Below are 15,110 nucleotides of genomic sequence, written 5' to 3'. Positions count from 1 at the left end.
CACACACAGAGTGTATGGAGTTTGAGCACTTCACTCCTCAAAATCTGCGGTACAGTTGAACACTGCGGTACATGCGGTACAGTGTTGAACACGTTTTATTCATAAACTGTACTGCCAATTGAAGTGAAACTTGACATAAAATAGTTGCAGTGAAGCAAACATTTTATTTCAGTCTAATAAAGAATTAGGCTTCAGCCATTCGACTATAACAGGCTAGGAAAAACGTATAAAATTACGTTCTAATAATTTTATTTTTGTGGTTACAGTGTTATTTGGGCCACACGACAAGTTTGACGTACGAATTCTTTGCAGCCTGTACGGCCTGTGTCCGCCTACTGAGAATCCGTGTTGTCGCAGCAAGACTTGTTGCCGTCGGACTTCCAACTGTATGACATACCCGAAGTTCCACTCTGGACGATGGCAACGCCAACGGTGAGACTCTCAATCCCTGGAATAACGAAGAAGTCGAAGATGCCGCTTGCTGGGCTCAAGCATTTCGCGCTATCGTACATTGCTTACATGTGTGGATATTACGAACATGTTTTTGCAGATGGTTCTGTGACACAGACCTCTTCCGCGGTGGCCTACTCGGTGCCAGGAAAGGGGATCGCACAACGGTTCAAGATAGGACACAGGACGTCGTCTACAGCAGCTGAGTTGACCAGAGTTCGAGAAGCAGGTCGCTGCATACTGCAACAGAGTCTCGAGAAGTGGACAGTGTTCTGTGACTCAAAACCAGCACTGCAACTCATCAGCAATTATATGAGTGACAGAACCACATGTAGTCCTCTAGTTTATGACATCATGTCCCTGCTTGCTGAGGCGTCTCATTCCGGGCATACCATCGTGCTGCAGTGGATTCCTGGCCATTGTGGAATAGCTGGAAACGAACAGGCTGACGTAGAAGCAAAAAAGGCGCACACTGACGGAACTATTATAAAAATTCATTTTTCCCGGTATGACATTAACGCCTTGCTCCATACCTCCCTTAAAGCTTCTACGGTGCGACATTGAGACGACCCCGAACATCGACAAGAGCGCCTCCATAGACTTGACGCTGGATTACAATTCCGCCTTCCACTTCGGTTGCGGAGAAGCCAGGAAACACTCATTCATTGATTACGGCTGCGTGTGGCATACACCAACCGATACCTTCACAAGATTGGACAAATACGGGACCCTGAATGTAGCGTCTGTCGCACTCTCGAGACAATAGCTCACGTACTTTGTGTGTGCCCTCAATATCCGGCCGAACGAAGAACACTCAAATCTACAGTTGACAGCTTGTACTCCCGCCCCTTTTCAGAAGAAAAGCTTTTGGGCGCGTGGAGGAGTGTTCACTCTGCCCAACGTGCCACAAAATCACTTTTGAACTTTTTAAGTGAGACTGGTTTAGACGATCGCCTCTAGAAGCTGTGAGACGTGCAGTTAGTGCGAAATGTGTTTGCGCAATGACGTTTTGTGACAAGATTACTTTTTGTATGGACAAGATTGCTCTTACGTGTATTGCGTCTACAGTGCGCATCCGCATATAGGGCAACGTCTATATAGTATCTCATTGTACCATAACATAATCACCCGCCACCTACCTTTCCCTGTATTTCCCCCTTCCCCTTTCCATAGTGAGGAGTAGCAGGCTAGAGGCACGCTCTCCAGGCCGACCTCTCCTCCTTTCTATTCATTAAAATCTACTCCTCCTTTGCAGCCTCGCGGAGGAACAATGGGTGGCGGTTATGAGGACCAGGGCGGGGCTTCACTGAAGACTTAGGTTGGATCCGACTATAGTAGCGTATTTTGAATTTGCTCTGGAAGAATTATACAGCAATATATATTGCTGTATATATCACAGTGCTTTTGGATCCATCGTTTACTGCTCTGCCAAGAGCCAAAACCGACTGGTATTGTTATTTGGGAAGTCGTGTAACGATGCGTGGCCGCCAGTCCCGCAAAACCGCATAGAGCGCAGGACGTTGCGGTAATAGACGTACAGCGCACACCGCGGAAGGTTAGAAATGGACCCACATAGGCACAGCACAGAAGTGCCAACGTGGGGCTGCTCGACAGATAACTGTACAAGCGCCATCCGAAACTCACAGAATCATTCTCCACTTCCGGCGGTATTTTCTCTACTTGCTTTTTAATAAGGAGATTTTCAACCACAAATATTTTTACGAATAACGGTTAAATTTGTTAATTTTCGCTTTACTTACCGTTCGGCTGTTGCATGGCTCTCTCCCTTTGTAGATCGTTTAATTTCTCAACTCCTTGGGGCTCTTGTTTCCAGTTGCCAATTTCGCACGAAAAGTGGTGTGCTATAGGGAAGAACAAGACGATGTAACGGGTGACAGTCAGTTTAACAGGAAGCTTTAGCTTGGCCTCAACTCCGACGCGGCCTATTAAAGTACATCTAAAAGGCAAAAGCGCTTTTCTGAGGTAATCGCTTCACTGATTTTGATGAAATTTGTGTCATTTGAGAAAGAAAGGTAAATTCTAGTGAATGTTAGAAGCAGACTTGATTCAGGGCGTAAAGTTTGTGAAAAGAAGTTTCAAAAATTTTTAATTTGGAAAAAAATCGACGCACGAAGTTTATAAATTACTTGCTCTGCATCAAGAACATATACCGTGGGTCGCTAAACGGCATCCATTAGACCATTTAAAGCGGGAAAATTCGATATGTCAATTTACATCGTACCTGAATTTGTTACGTTGTGCACAAGGGTTCTGTAACAGCTGTATTTACATATTACTGAATATATTTGCATTCATATGTAACATATCAATTTTGTCCGCTTTATGTACTATCAGATGCAATTCACGGAAGTGAGATGCCATTTTTCCTTGTTGAGTTTGCGAGTTGTAAACTTGATAGCGTCGTTTCCTGAAGATTTTCGATTTCGCAATTTTTAATAAAAAATAGACGATCCACATCGAAAATTCCTAACCAACGGTCACTAGATTTTAGGGTTTTCTTAAAAATACAACAAAACACGGCAAATATTGTGCAGTGGTTGCCGAGAAAAACGAATTCTTCTTTTATATGTATTTAGATAGGAGCACCCGAGCTAAAGCTCCCTCTCAATTGCTATTACAGGGTTTCATGATGGACGTTGCTTCGCGTGATTTTATTTTCCACCTTATCTGACCCATATCACGGGTATATGGTTCCGAGGATGTGGCAGCGTCGCGGCGAGGCCTCACTCGAGGAAATAATGAAGCAAAAAAAAAAACAGTTAAACACAACTGGCGTTTTCTCCTACCGCAAGTCGTTCCGCGAGCATACGGACCAGCTGACCACGAGCCGAATCCTTTTCCTGGTCTCTGGATCAGTCTAAACAAAGCAGGTTGAACTAACGAAACAACAGCGATGCGCGTGACCGTTCAACAGATGCCGACAACTGAACGCATGTCGAGGTAATTGCGCGGGTACCGAATCGATGCGAGAACTGGCCTTCACACCCGAGCAGGTGCCGATAACCACAGCCATACAAAAGGAGGGGAAAAGGCAGAAAGATGTTGACCACCGAATAGCTGTCAAGTCTCAACATTGATTTGGCGGCGCTTTAGGAATGTGTGTAAGGAGTGGTGGTGTGGGTGGGGTGAGGGTATGCCTCCTAAATTGGGGGGGGGGAGGGCAAGGCGCTCCCCCGCGTACGTGCCTGTGCTGAAGCTAACGTTTACGAGGAGGTTGGTTTCTTTTTAAAGCTGTGTCAAAGGGCCGTACTGAGGATGAAGAAGCTCTGAGGCGAGTTCAATACTCCAGACATCTTTTTTTCTGCCACTTAAAAGGATGCTTCACTTTGTGCATCTGCTCTAGTATTGCTTGTGGCACATCCCTCTGTATTTAGCATTTTCTTTCTTGCCTTTGCGCGCATGTGCACCGAAGCTATTATATTCAGCGTGCCTTCGTACAATGAGTTAGTCGCGAGTGCCACGTCTGTCCATTTCTTTGTTTGATCAATGCGAAAAAAGCTATGTAGCTCATTGCGAAACTTAATGGGACGGTTGTGCAATTACAGTGCGAGCAAGGGTGCGCTATCAAGAGAACGCCCCCTGCACATTGCCTGTATCCGCGAGAAAACCAAATAATAATCGTCACCCAATCATGCGTTCGTAGAAGCCCAATTCAAAGCAAATTCAAGAATTGAAAGATAACGCAGAAACTCCACTGGAGTTGTCTAAGTATCCGAACCACACCCCCAAATTTCAGTTGGCCCACCCCCAAATTTCAAGTAGGCACACCCCTAAACTTCATGTTCGACCACCCCGTAACTTCAAGTTAGCCCACCGCCAAACTTCAACTAGGCTTATCCCCAAATTTAAGTTGGCCCACCCCGAAATTTCAAGCTGAGCAAGACCCGAATTTAAGTTTGCCAGCCCCAAGTTTAAGTTGGCCAACCCACAAATATAAGTTGGCCCGCCCCCTGATTTCAAATCGGCCCACCTTTACTATAAACTTCCCATGCATTTTCTAAGGAGCCCTATGTATCTCTATGGGTATTCTCCGTTTCTTTATTTTTGGAGGTTCTAGAATTGTTCGTTATTGCTTATGAAGCTACCAATCATTTATATTTAGATTATATTAATAGTTAAATGTCTTAAGTTTAAAACCTGGGCATTTTGTGCAGATACAAGGCATTACACATTTGGCGTGACGAAGTTGGGTTACTCACCAAGGTATGCTTATGCATTAGAAACGCAAGTATTTATTAAATTATGAGCTTTCATGTAACAGAAACCCCATCTGATTATGAGGCACGCCGTAGTGGGGGACTACGGAAATTTGGATTACATCAGGTTCCTTTACGTGCACCTAAACTTAAGTGCACAGGTGTTTTCCCGTTTCGCCTCCACCGAAATGCGGGATCTGGGGCCCTATAAAGTAAAACTATTCCACTATGTTTCTATTCCAATCTCTTGACGTCAACTTTGCGTATCCACCGACGCAAGCACCGGGCGGTCACCCGCAGGGTTGTCTGAACAGACCAATCAAACGCTCTCCTCGTTCATAGGAGGTCACTTTTGTTTCCTTGAAAAACGAATAACATTGCCTACACTGAGCGGCTTGTCGTATCTAATTGGCTGACAAGACGCGAGGAGAACGCTCAAGTGGAGAGGGATTCACTGGGGCAGAGCCAGTGCACTGAAAATCGATAACCGGATGAAGAGGGTGGGGCCGGCGTCTGCGATTGGTCGGCTTTTCCTTACTTACCTTGAGGTGGCTGGTCGAAAATCACGGCGGCATGCAACGGAAGCTTAAGAATAACGCTAAAACTGACCCTCAGCGAAGAAGAGTTGGCTGAATGAGGTGGTAAATGTGCCGAAAGGCCTCGAAAACATTACACGGCCACGCAAGAAGTTTATTATACGCAAATACACCCACGCTCTCCGGCAGGTGCGAGTAGCCAGCGTCTCAGCGATCAGTGGCAGCCATCTTTTATTTCTTTCGGAACGGGGCAGCCTGCGGCTATTCCGACGAAAATTCAGTTTTGTGCGGCATATTAATGCATCTTTATCGCGTGCACGTCACTTTGACACGGTGAGTTTGTGCAGTTTTGTGACGTCGCGTGACAGGCAGGTGAAGTGGGTGCAGCCCGAAAGCTTTTTACCAATAGCCGAGGGCTAATGGCGAAGAGGGGTTGAATCAGAAATAACTGTTTTTATTTTTTCTGTCAAATCATGCATAATCAGTGTGTACACATAATATCAGATGGGGAGGTATCGCGGTTTTCGTGACGTCGCGTGACAGACAGGTGAAGTGGGCGTGGTCGAAAAAAAGTTTTTGACCAATCGTGGAGGGCTGATAGCAGAATTGGAATAGAAAAGTTTGGAATAGTTTTACGTTATAGCGCCCCTGATTCCAGTGACGATGAAGATACTCTCTAACGCGAAATTTGAAAGCAGCTCTATACGTGTTTTCATTTCGCGATGTATTCGCTGGCGTGGGTAATGTGTATCCTGCGACAACTGCCGCGCTAATCGGCAGATCGCGAGAGACTGCGCGTAGATGACGCGTGGGTGCGGTTCACAGCAGCCGCAGCAGTCAGACGACCACTAGTGCAGCGCTTTGTTTGCATATATAAAATCCTTGAACGCGGAAGCCGCATGTCATTGGTGAACAGACAACGTGTGCGACTTGGCTGTCATCTGGTAAGCTTCGTCGCCGGAGAGCGGCCCTACGTTTTTCTTCTCACGCTTTCGCCATATTCTCCTCCTCCACTTTCTGCTTCATGCTTTCACTATTGGCTCCTTCTCCGCTTTTATCCTTGTGCTCTCTTCGATTTCCATCCCCCGCTGCGTTGCGCATTTGCTCTTTCATCCCTTACACTGCTCGTTCGCTCAGTTACGCCGATGACGCCGACGGCTGGTACGCCGACGTTCAACACAGGAACTGGCTCTTCAGAGGTGTGCTCTAAAACGGGCGTTCGCGCGCCGTGATGCAAGCAAAGCTGCGGTGCTAGAATCAGGCGAAGCTTTGCGCATGCTGCGATATCAGCACACGACATGCCGTATGCGCCACGTCTGGCTTTCAACCCGCCTTAGCAAAACGTTCTACTACGGCCGCTGGATAAAAAAAAAAAGAAAAGAAGGAAAGTGCGGCTTGCCGCGTGCCTCGAAAACGCTGTTGTCCGCCGCGACTCCACCAGTCGGGGACTGTTGTCTGGGATGAGCATAGGAAATTCTTGAGGAACGCGCTTCGAATGCCGTCGCCCGTGGAAACCGACGTGTCCCGTCCCCGACAACTAGCGCCGTTCGGCCCAGCCAAGCGGCTTAGAATGCAACTACGGCTGAGACATGCGCTCTCCCATTGCAGCCCGCCTGACGTGGGAGGCCCCACCATTTTTCTCGTTTTTTTTTTGTTTTTCATAAATTGGCCGTACTCCTGGCCTTTGTATGTGGCACACCGTGGATCCCAGACACGCGTTCACGTGTTTCCCCTAAGAGCAGACGAGACTGTACATCCGTGGAACTTCGGTTATTTATAGCAACTAACCTATAGTTCTTAATATTCATTGGCAAGGCAATTCTACTTTGGGTAAAAGAGGGTCTTAAATGCTTAATCAGATGAGCTGTTTTAGAAAACATCACTTGCTTCGTTATACGCGGTATTTCGTTATGCACCGTTCTTTTATGACGAGGTATGACGGAATTATAAACGTGGTAAAGCGTGCTTCATTTTCCAGCTTGCAGCTGGCGCTCATATTCAACGGCGCGTCATATGAAACTAACACCGTCCGATACGTGCTTCCTGTTCTTCTTCATTACAATAGCCCCGGAAGTAAAGGGGAGCCATTCTGGCGGCTCAAGGCGATGCGATGATGAGAGGGCCGTCATGCGGGTTTAGGCGCCTGACGTGGACGGTGGGCTGACTGGGACGGCGCTTGTCCGAAGACGGTTGACCGAATCAATGACATTGGGGACGGGAGACCGGCCCTCGAAGAGGCGGTATGGCCCGTCATACTTGGTAGCAAACTTGGTAATGAAGCCAGTGGAGTGGAATTGGGGTGTGAGCCAGACGAGGGACCCAACGGCCAAACTCTGTACGGGCTGGTCATTGTCGCGGCGAGCTTTCTGGGGGACTGTTGGAAGCGGCAAAGTTGGCTATCGGAAGTGAACGGATGCGGAGACGAGGATGCATTTCAGCCCGCCAGCATGGACATGTTGCAGGTCAGCAATGAAGTGTGGACACATATAGGGTCGCAAGTGAAAATTCATGCATGTAACATCGAAAAATCATCAACAATTTAAGCGAGATTTCCTAGTTGTCTTGCTTGTTTATCCGTTACATTTCAGTGATTCACGGACGACTGAGTGGAATAACAAAGCTTTTCTTTTATTTACATAGTCATCTTGGATGATTTCAGCATGGTTTTTTAAAGGGGCTGTATAGCATGATGCCATTGAAAATGAAAAGAAACGCTAAACCAATGAACAGTTGCACGCTACTGAAAGAAAATTTGGCTTTGGTTCAAATACATTTAGAAACGAAAGGAAGGACTCCACTTCTTAAAGCTGTAGCGACAAATTCGTCGATTCCGTGGCAACCCAGCTATATCGTTCAGTGACAGCGAAATGGCATCCGCAGGGAAAACAACTGATCGGCTTCACCAGGTGCGTTTCCATTACGCGTCTTCAGTGTAGCGAGATGAACCTAGGTATGGGCTACTCAGGTTTACTTTCAATCGAGGAATATTTCTTGCGATCAAGCGTGAAACCATGTAACAGCCGAACGAGGCTACCAAACACTGTTCACCTCTGTGGAGAGAAGAGGTGTTGTCGCTGTTCTGTGACGCAGCGTGTGAGACTGCCGAAGTGGACGGGGACAGAAAATGTTTGGGCTAGTTGCAGAGGGATAATGACATTAATAGAACAGAAGTACGTCGTCTCAACCAATTTGACCATAAAGGGCCCATGGCTTTTGATAATTGGCATCTCCGTTTCTGAAGTGCTGTTTTTGCTTCGAATATAACAAATCGCATAGGCGTAAATTCATGAAAAATAGGTTTTGTGCTGCAACGGATCACTCTGCTCACAATTTCTTTACATTTTGTTCCAATATCGCATGGTATGCACTGCGAGATCTTCTTGGACCGAATTCACGAACTTTTTTGGTGTCAAGTGATTCTTACCATTCGTTGACCGCATTGCCTTCTGATAACTCCAACAGTACGACTGGCCACAGTGCGACAGGCTCTCACGAAGTAATGTAGCTCACAAGATTTTTCGTCATATGGGCACTAGCATTGACGTCCCTCTTGTGCGGCAAGTGGAATTACTGAAACCGATTTGCCGAGCGGTCCTAAGTTAATTTTCCAGTGCTTCAGTAATCGGAAATACTAATGCACTTTGGCATAATGCCTCTTCGGACGTCTTTTCTTTATGGTAGCCGTCGCGAAGGATTCTACAAGGAAAGATGATAGACTGAAATCTCGAAATATTTGAAATTTCATATGTTACCCAAATCTTCACTCAACATTCCATAACCACCAACTTTCCATGGTAATCAGGGTCAGAAGGGAAGATTGGGTATCATGGTGGTGCGATCAAAGCGCAGTGAGCCGTGAACGTGTGCACCTATATTGAACACGGGGATTTCGCTTATGTGGGAAGCAGCTCCAAGTTGGTGCACGAGCAAGCCCCATAGCCACATAAAAAAAGAAAAAGAAAAGGAAAACCTTCTTAAGACGAAGTGGAAGTAGGGAACAAAAATACATCATTATGTTCATTACTTCGTTCAATCCATTATTGCCATTTACTGCAGTTTGCTCAACGGTGTGCAGAGCAATAAAAATGAATACAAGAAGACGAGTTTCCGGCCCACGGAACCGCGGATGCGACAAAATTATAACGAAACATAATATACATATTAAAACAATCTTCTGCACACGCAACACACGACCATGTACAGTGACGTGACTGTCTTTACGATAGCTGTCATCTGTTCATATGTTCGGATAGCCATTCAGCTTTCTACTTGTCCCAGCTGCAGCACCTTGAAAATGGAAAAATTGAGACGCGGTAGAAGAAAATTAGTTTGCACAAAACTAAAGTAAAGTTTAACAGTCTCGGAAGAGAACAGCAGTTTACGATAGGTAGTGAGGCACTGGAAGTGGTAAGGGAATACATCTACTTAGGACAGGTAGTGACCGCGAATCCGGATCATGAGACTGAAATAATCAGAAGAATAAGAATGGGCTGGGGTGCGTTTGGTAGCCATTATCAGATCATGAACAGCCGGTTGCCATTATCCATCAAGAGAACAGTGTATAACAGCTGTGTCTTACCAGTACTCATGTACGGGGCAGAAAGCTGGAGGCTTACGAAATGGGTTCTACTCAAATTGAGGACCACGCAATGTGCTATGGAAAGAAGAATGATGGGTGTAACGTTAAGGGATAAGAAAAGAGCAGATTGGGTGAGAGAACAAACGCGAGTCAATGACATCTTAGTTGAAATCAAGAAAAAGAAATGGGCATGGGCAGGACATGGAATGAGGAGGGAAGATAACCGATGATCATTAAGGGTTACGGACTGGATTCCAAGGGAAGGAAAGCGCAGAAGGGGGTGGCAGAAAGTTAGGTGGGCGGATGAGATTAAGACGTTTGCAGGGACAAGATGGCCACAGGTAGTACATGACCGGCGTATTTGGAGAAGTATGGGAGAGGCCTTTGCCCTGCAGTGGGCGTAAGCAGGTTGCTGCTGCTGCTGCTGCTGCTGCTGCTGCTGCTGCTGCTGCTGCTGCTGATGATGATGATGATGATGATGATTATGATGATGATGATAAGAAGAAGAAATCAGCTTGCGCGCATGGACGCGTAGAAAGCCCATCGTGCTGGAGAAGCACGTGCCACCCAACACGATGCGCCTCATACGCAGCTGATTTAGCCTGACCCACCGCTGTCACCAGGCTCCGTCCTTTGCGTAAATAAGGAAGCCAACGAACTACGTCGCGCTTGCTTGGCTGGCCTTACTCGTGGCCTCCGAGATTGCAGCAGCGTCGATGCGTAGAAAGTAAGCCTTGCATGTTTACTAGGTGAAATTAGAAGATTGAAATGTGCCTTAATACCTAAAAAGGGTATGTGACGTAATTGTGTTAATCATTCAATTAAGCATTTTTATTTATTTTAGCAGTAATGGTCGCCTCATTGAACAATTTATATCAAGGGTTGGAACTGTGCTAACTGACGAAGCAAATAAAAAAAAATTGGTGCAGCTAAGAAAAAAACGGTATAATACACAACTGACGGCTCTTCCGAGCTCCCTCATGCCATATGCCTCTACCACGTGACTGGCTTTCCACACTTAACACATATACACTCTTTTCCACTTCGACACTCCTCATAAGGGTGGTATTGCGTAGCCCGCGAATGTAGGAAAAAGACAAAAAAGTGCAAAGTGGGCTAACTTCCAACAAATTTCATTTGCAGACGAGGATGATTACTATGCGCAGCAAACAAATAAAACGCAGAAAATAAAGGTGATATCCAAAGTCAATGCATCGTTGATAAGACAGATAATTGATCACGATCACATCACAAAGTTGCACGTTTTGTCAACAACTTCTTTTGCCAGTATTCAAATGAGGAGGTAACAACTGCTCCTCTTCGCAAGTTCGCTTTTGACAGATTTTACTGTTCATCAAATGCAGTTGCTAAGGCACTTCAGGCTGTCTCGATGAGTTGCCACCGCATTAATCGCAGGCTTCGCTGTTTCTCTGACGTTGTTGACACACAATCACGGCGGTCGAGCGAAGCAGACTTACATTCGGTGTGAGTTCCATTAGATCTCACGAGGCTAAAAAGAAACGCGAACCTTCTGAACAACACGCGAGCGCGAGTTCAAGCCGAAAAGGCTGACAACGACAAGAAAACGTGAGGAATTATGACCGCTATCGCCTCCTGCCAATTGGTGTAGCGTGAGTGCCTCTGTTTCAATCACAGATTTTCTGTTACTCGCCGCCGTAGAGGAAATCTCCGGCTCATAGTTCGTCGGCCATTTAGAATCTGCCATTGGAATATAGTATTAACTTAAGCCTGTTCCTACGATGTGGTGGATTTCCGGAATTTCATTAAGGATTCTATGATGTCTTCGAAGGTGGTAAACCAGTCATGAAAGAGAAATGTCAGACAAACAGTTTATTCTCCCATAACAATGACTATACGTCATTGAAACCAGAAAATCTGGTTGTCCATGACTGTGGGGTTTCTTTCTGGTCCAAGACTCAAGAGAAAGAGCATTTCTGGAACGAGAACAAAAAATACAGGTTAGCGCTGCGCACATCTAGAACAGACCGATGCCCGATAGAATTGTTCGCTAAAGATAATACAGCGGAACTTACACTTCTTCTTGCGGAGGAGGGTGGAGTAGCTGAGAGGAGAGCCAAGGCCGTAGCCGTAGTTCAGGCCGTAGCCGAGGAGACCGTGGCCGTAACCATAGCTGCCGGCACCGTAGCCGAGAGAGCCAACACCGTAGCCGTAGTAGGCTGGGACAGCGTGAGCAACGCCGTAGGTAGCAACGGCTGGGGCAGCGTGGGCAACGTGGGAAACGCCGTAGGTGGCGACGGCTGGGGCAGAGTGGGCAACGTGGGAAACGCCGTAGGTGGCGACGGCTGGGGCAGCGTGGACAGCAGTCACGGCTGGGGCAGCGGCGTAGCTGGCGACCACTGGAGCGGACTGGACAACCTTGGTCACAGCTGGAGCAGCGTAGGTGGCGACACGAGTGACGGCTGGGGCGGCGGCGTAGCTCTGGACAACTGGGGTAGACTGGACCACCCTGGTCACAGCTGGGGCGGCAGCGTAGGTCTGGACAACGGGAGCGGCCTGGACCACCCTGGTGACAGCTGGCGCGGACTGGACGACCCTGGTCACAGCTGGAGCAGCGGCGTAGGTGACAGCTGGAGCGGACTGGACCACCCTGGTGACAGCTGGGGCAGCAGCGTAGGTCTGGACAACTGGAGCGGCCTGGACCACCCTGGTGACAGCTGGGGCAGCAGCGTAGGTGACAGCTGGGGCGGCGTGCACAGCGGTCACGGCTGGAGCGGCGTGGACAGCGGTCACAGCTGGAGCAGCGTGGTAGGTGGAGACCGTGCGAGTAACAGCTGGAGCAGCGACGGCGTAGCTGGCGGCGGGGGCGTATCCGTATCCGTAGCCAGCACCGTATCCGGTCAGGCCGGAGTAGCCAACTCCGTGGGACAGGCCATAATGGGAGAGACCAAGGCCACCGTATCCAAGACCGGAATAGCCGAGGCTGCCGTAGCCAAGGCCGTAGCCGAGGTTGCTGGCGAGGGTGTAGCCACCGGCAACGTGACCAACGTGACCAGCAAAGGCGCTGGTGGCCAAGGCGAGGACGATGCAGGCACGCAGCTGGGAAGGTAAAATAGATTTTAATTGAATTCTCGGGTTTTACAAACCAGAACCACGAGTTCATTATGAGGCACTCCGTAGCCGGGGACTTCGGATTAATTTTCACCACCAGGAGATCATTATGGCGCCTCAATGCAAGGGACACAGGTGTTGTTGCTTTCTGGCGCCATCGAAATGCATCCGCCGCGGCCGGGGTTTTATCCCGCCAACTCTTGCTTAGCAGTGCAACACCATAGTCGCTATGCTACCGCGGCGGGGAAGTAAAGGACATGTTGCCTCTAGAAGTACTACTGACGCAAATTTAGCCGGCGAGCATGCGTTTCTAATTAATGTCTTGCATGAACAGGAATTATTTGCTGCTTCAAATTCTTGGTGCAGACTCACTGCAAGTTACAATAGGGAATGCTATCGGATCTCGTTGCAGGTAGCTCAGTCGCGGTCTACTGAACAGCGAAACGGCTTCTGCTGGGCATGGCACCTAAACATCGCTTACGTGAATAATACTTTCGCTTTCAGAAAAAATACATTGCTGAAGATACTTGTGTGCTTCTGAATTACCATCCTAGTATTAACAACGGCTATATTTGATATGAGTTTAAGGAACAGCATCTTTAGTAAGCCTATGCATTTATGGTAACCCTACCTCTGAGAAAGCGGTGCTTTTTGAAGCAACGCATTCAGAAATGTCGGCGTAACATCGCTTCGTGAGAGTGAAGATGTCACCGGTGGCTTACCATTGTGGTGTTCCTAATCCGTCGGAGGAGCAGAAGCTTCTAATTCGAATCGCTGCCAAGCCTGCTTTTATACCTCGTAGTTTGGCTTCGAGAACAAGTTATAAACTGGCTTCAACTGAAGGAGAGGGAGGCACAACGCCCATATTGAGATCATCAATACTCTCTCCATCTTCGCTCAAAGGAGCCAGCTTGCGCAATAAGTAATGCTAAGGAGCTTCCATATTTTATACCTGCCTAGTTCTTACTTTTCTTTACCTAGTGAACGCCCAACTTACATGTTCTACTGCACGTTTTTACTACTTTGTTCCGCCGTGCAATAGTATGTGAGGGAGTAAAACCGGTATGCGATCTACGAGTGCTCAATTACTTATTCAGTTTGCCGACGAACTCGCACGTGCGAACGCGAAGATCACGTTTGGGCGGGCCTCAGAAATTGTGTGATTTGAATTGCAATAAGTGCGAAAGTAAATGATCTGTTCGTGTCACTAGGTGCGAGAATAGCCGCGCGCAGCTATCTAAAGCACTGTAATACAGAAAAAGGATGAGCCGTACGCTGAGGTATAGCCTCAGAGTTCGGCGCGTCAAAGGCTCCAAAATTGGATGTAGTGGCGCCTATGCGAACTCCCAGACTCAATGGTGAAATGAACGCCACGGTGAAGTCCAACAGGGGGAGCGTCGCGGGCCCCACCCGGCTCAGCCGTAGCCTTCGACCTACAAGGCATTGAATAAGGACTAGGGTCAGCGAAGGGGATCAAAAGCTATCTTTGATTGTCATGCGCTTTTTCTGAGCGCATTGAAGTTAGCTTAGCGGCAAAGTATTTCCGAAATAATGTATTTTAACGTGAAATGGCATTTTTCGACTTCGGTAAAAAGCGTTTAAGGCCACCTCTGGCGAAAGTTGAATTGAGCTAAATTGTCTATAAGTGAATAGGGTGCATTAATCTAGGTGAACTCGCAGGGCTGGTAATTGTCTATCATTCCATTAGCCGCCTTTAATTAGTGCCTTAGAAGGCGACGCGTGCACCTGGCGGTGAGCGGTAGTGAGGCGGATATATCGAATGCCCTTGAACAGTACATGACTGTTGCTCTCTCAGTTGCGTCAATGCAGCCAGGCACACCATACCAATAAATATTGTAGAGGTGCGTGGTTCCCTCAACATTTGCAAGTTGATGGGTGCATATCTCGTATGCATTGCGTACCCGACGTATGCGTTGCTAACGTAATTTGAGCAGTTGCAAGAATGCGGACGCGATACGTGGCCGTGGGGTTCTCGAACACTTATTTGAACACGAACGATGGCTGTACATTGCAGAACAATATTCAAAGGAAAGCAGAACCTATCTTTCCTGTTCTGGCTTTCAGGGTGCAAGCTTGGACCGCCCCATAAAAGGCAATTGAGAGGCGGGCCAGCCAACGGGCACAAAGCATGTAAGCCGCTCTTGACGAAGTTTCATAGGCTACATTTAGCGAGCAGATTCACTTACCCGTGGAAGATCTGCTTGAAACACTTTCTAT

At 47.5% G+C, this 15,110-nt stretch overlaps 1 protein-coding gene across 1 annotated transcript; it reads right to left on the bottom strand.

Annotated features, from left to right (window-relative positions):
• Positions 1–11,607: 11,607 nt before the first annotated feature.
• On the bottom strand, positions 11,608–13,641 carry LOC140216750 (uncharacterized). Its single transcript, XM_072287262.1, has 3 exons — positions 13,595–13,641; positions 11,837–12,860; positions 11,608–11,737 (listed from the first exon to the last, which is right to left on the bottom strand). Coding segments are annotated over exons 1-3 (1,029 nt in total). The 5' UTR covers positions 13,598–13,641; the 3' UTR covers positions 11,608–11,735.
• Between the last annotated feature and the right edge of the window lie 1,469 nt (positions 13,642–15,110).

The sequence above is a fragment of the Dermacentor andersoni genome, chromosome 3, assembly GCF_023375885.2.
Source record: "Dermacentor andersoni chromosome 3, qqDerAnde1_hic_scaffold, whole genome shotgun sequence".
NCBI classification, from domain to species: Eukaryota; Metazoa; Arthropoda; class Arachnida; order Ixodida; family Ixodidae; genus Dermacentor; species Dermacentor andersoni.
This window is presented reverse-complemented; position numbering and strand designations above follow the sequence as displayed.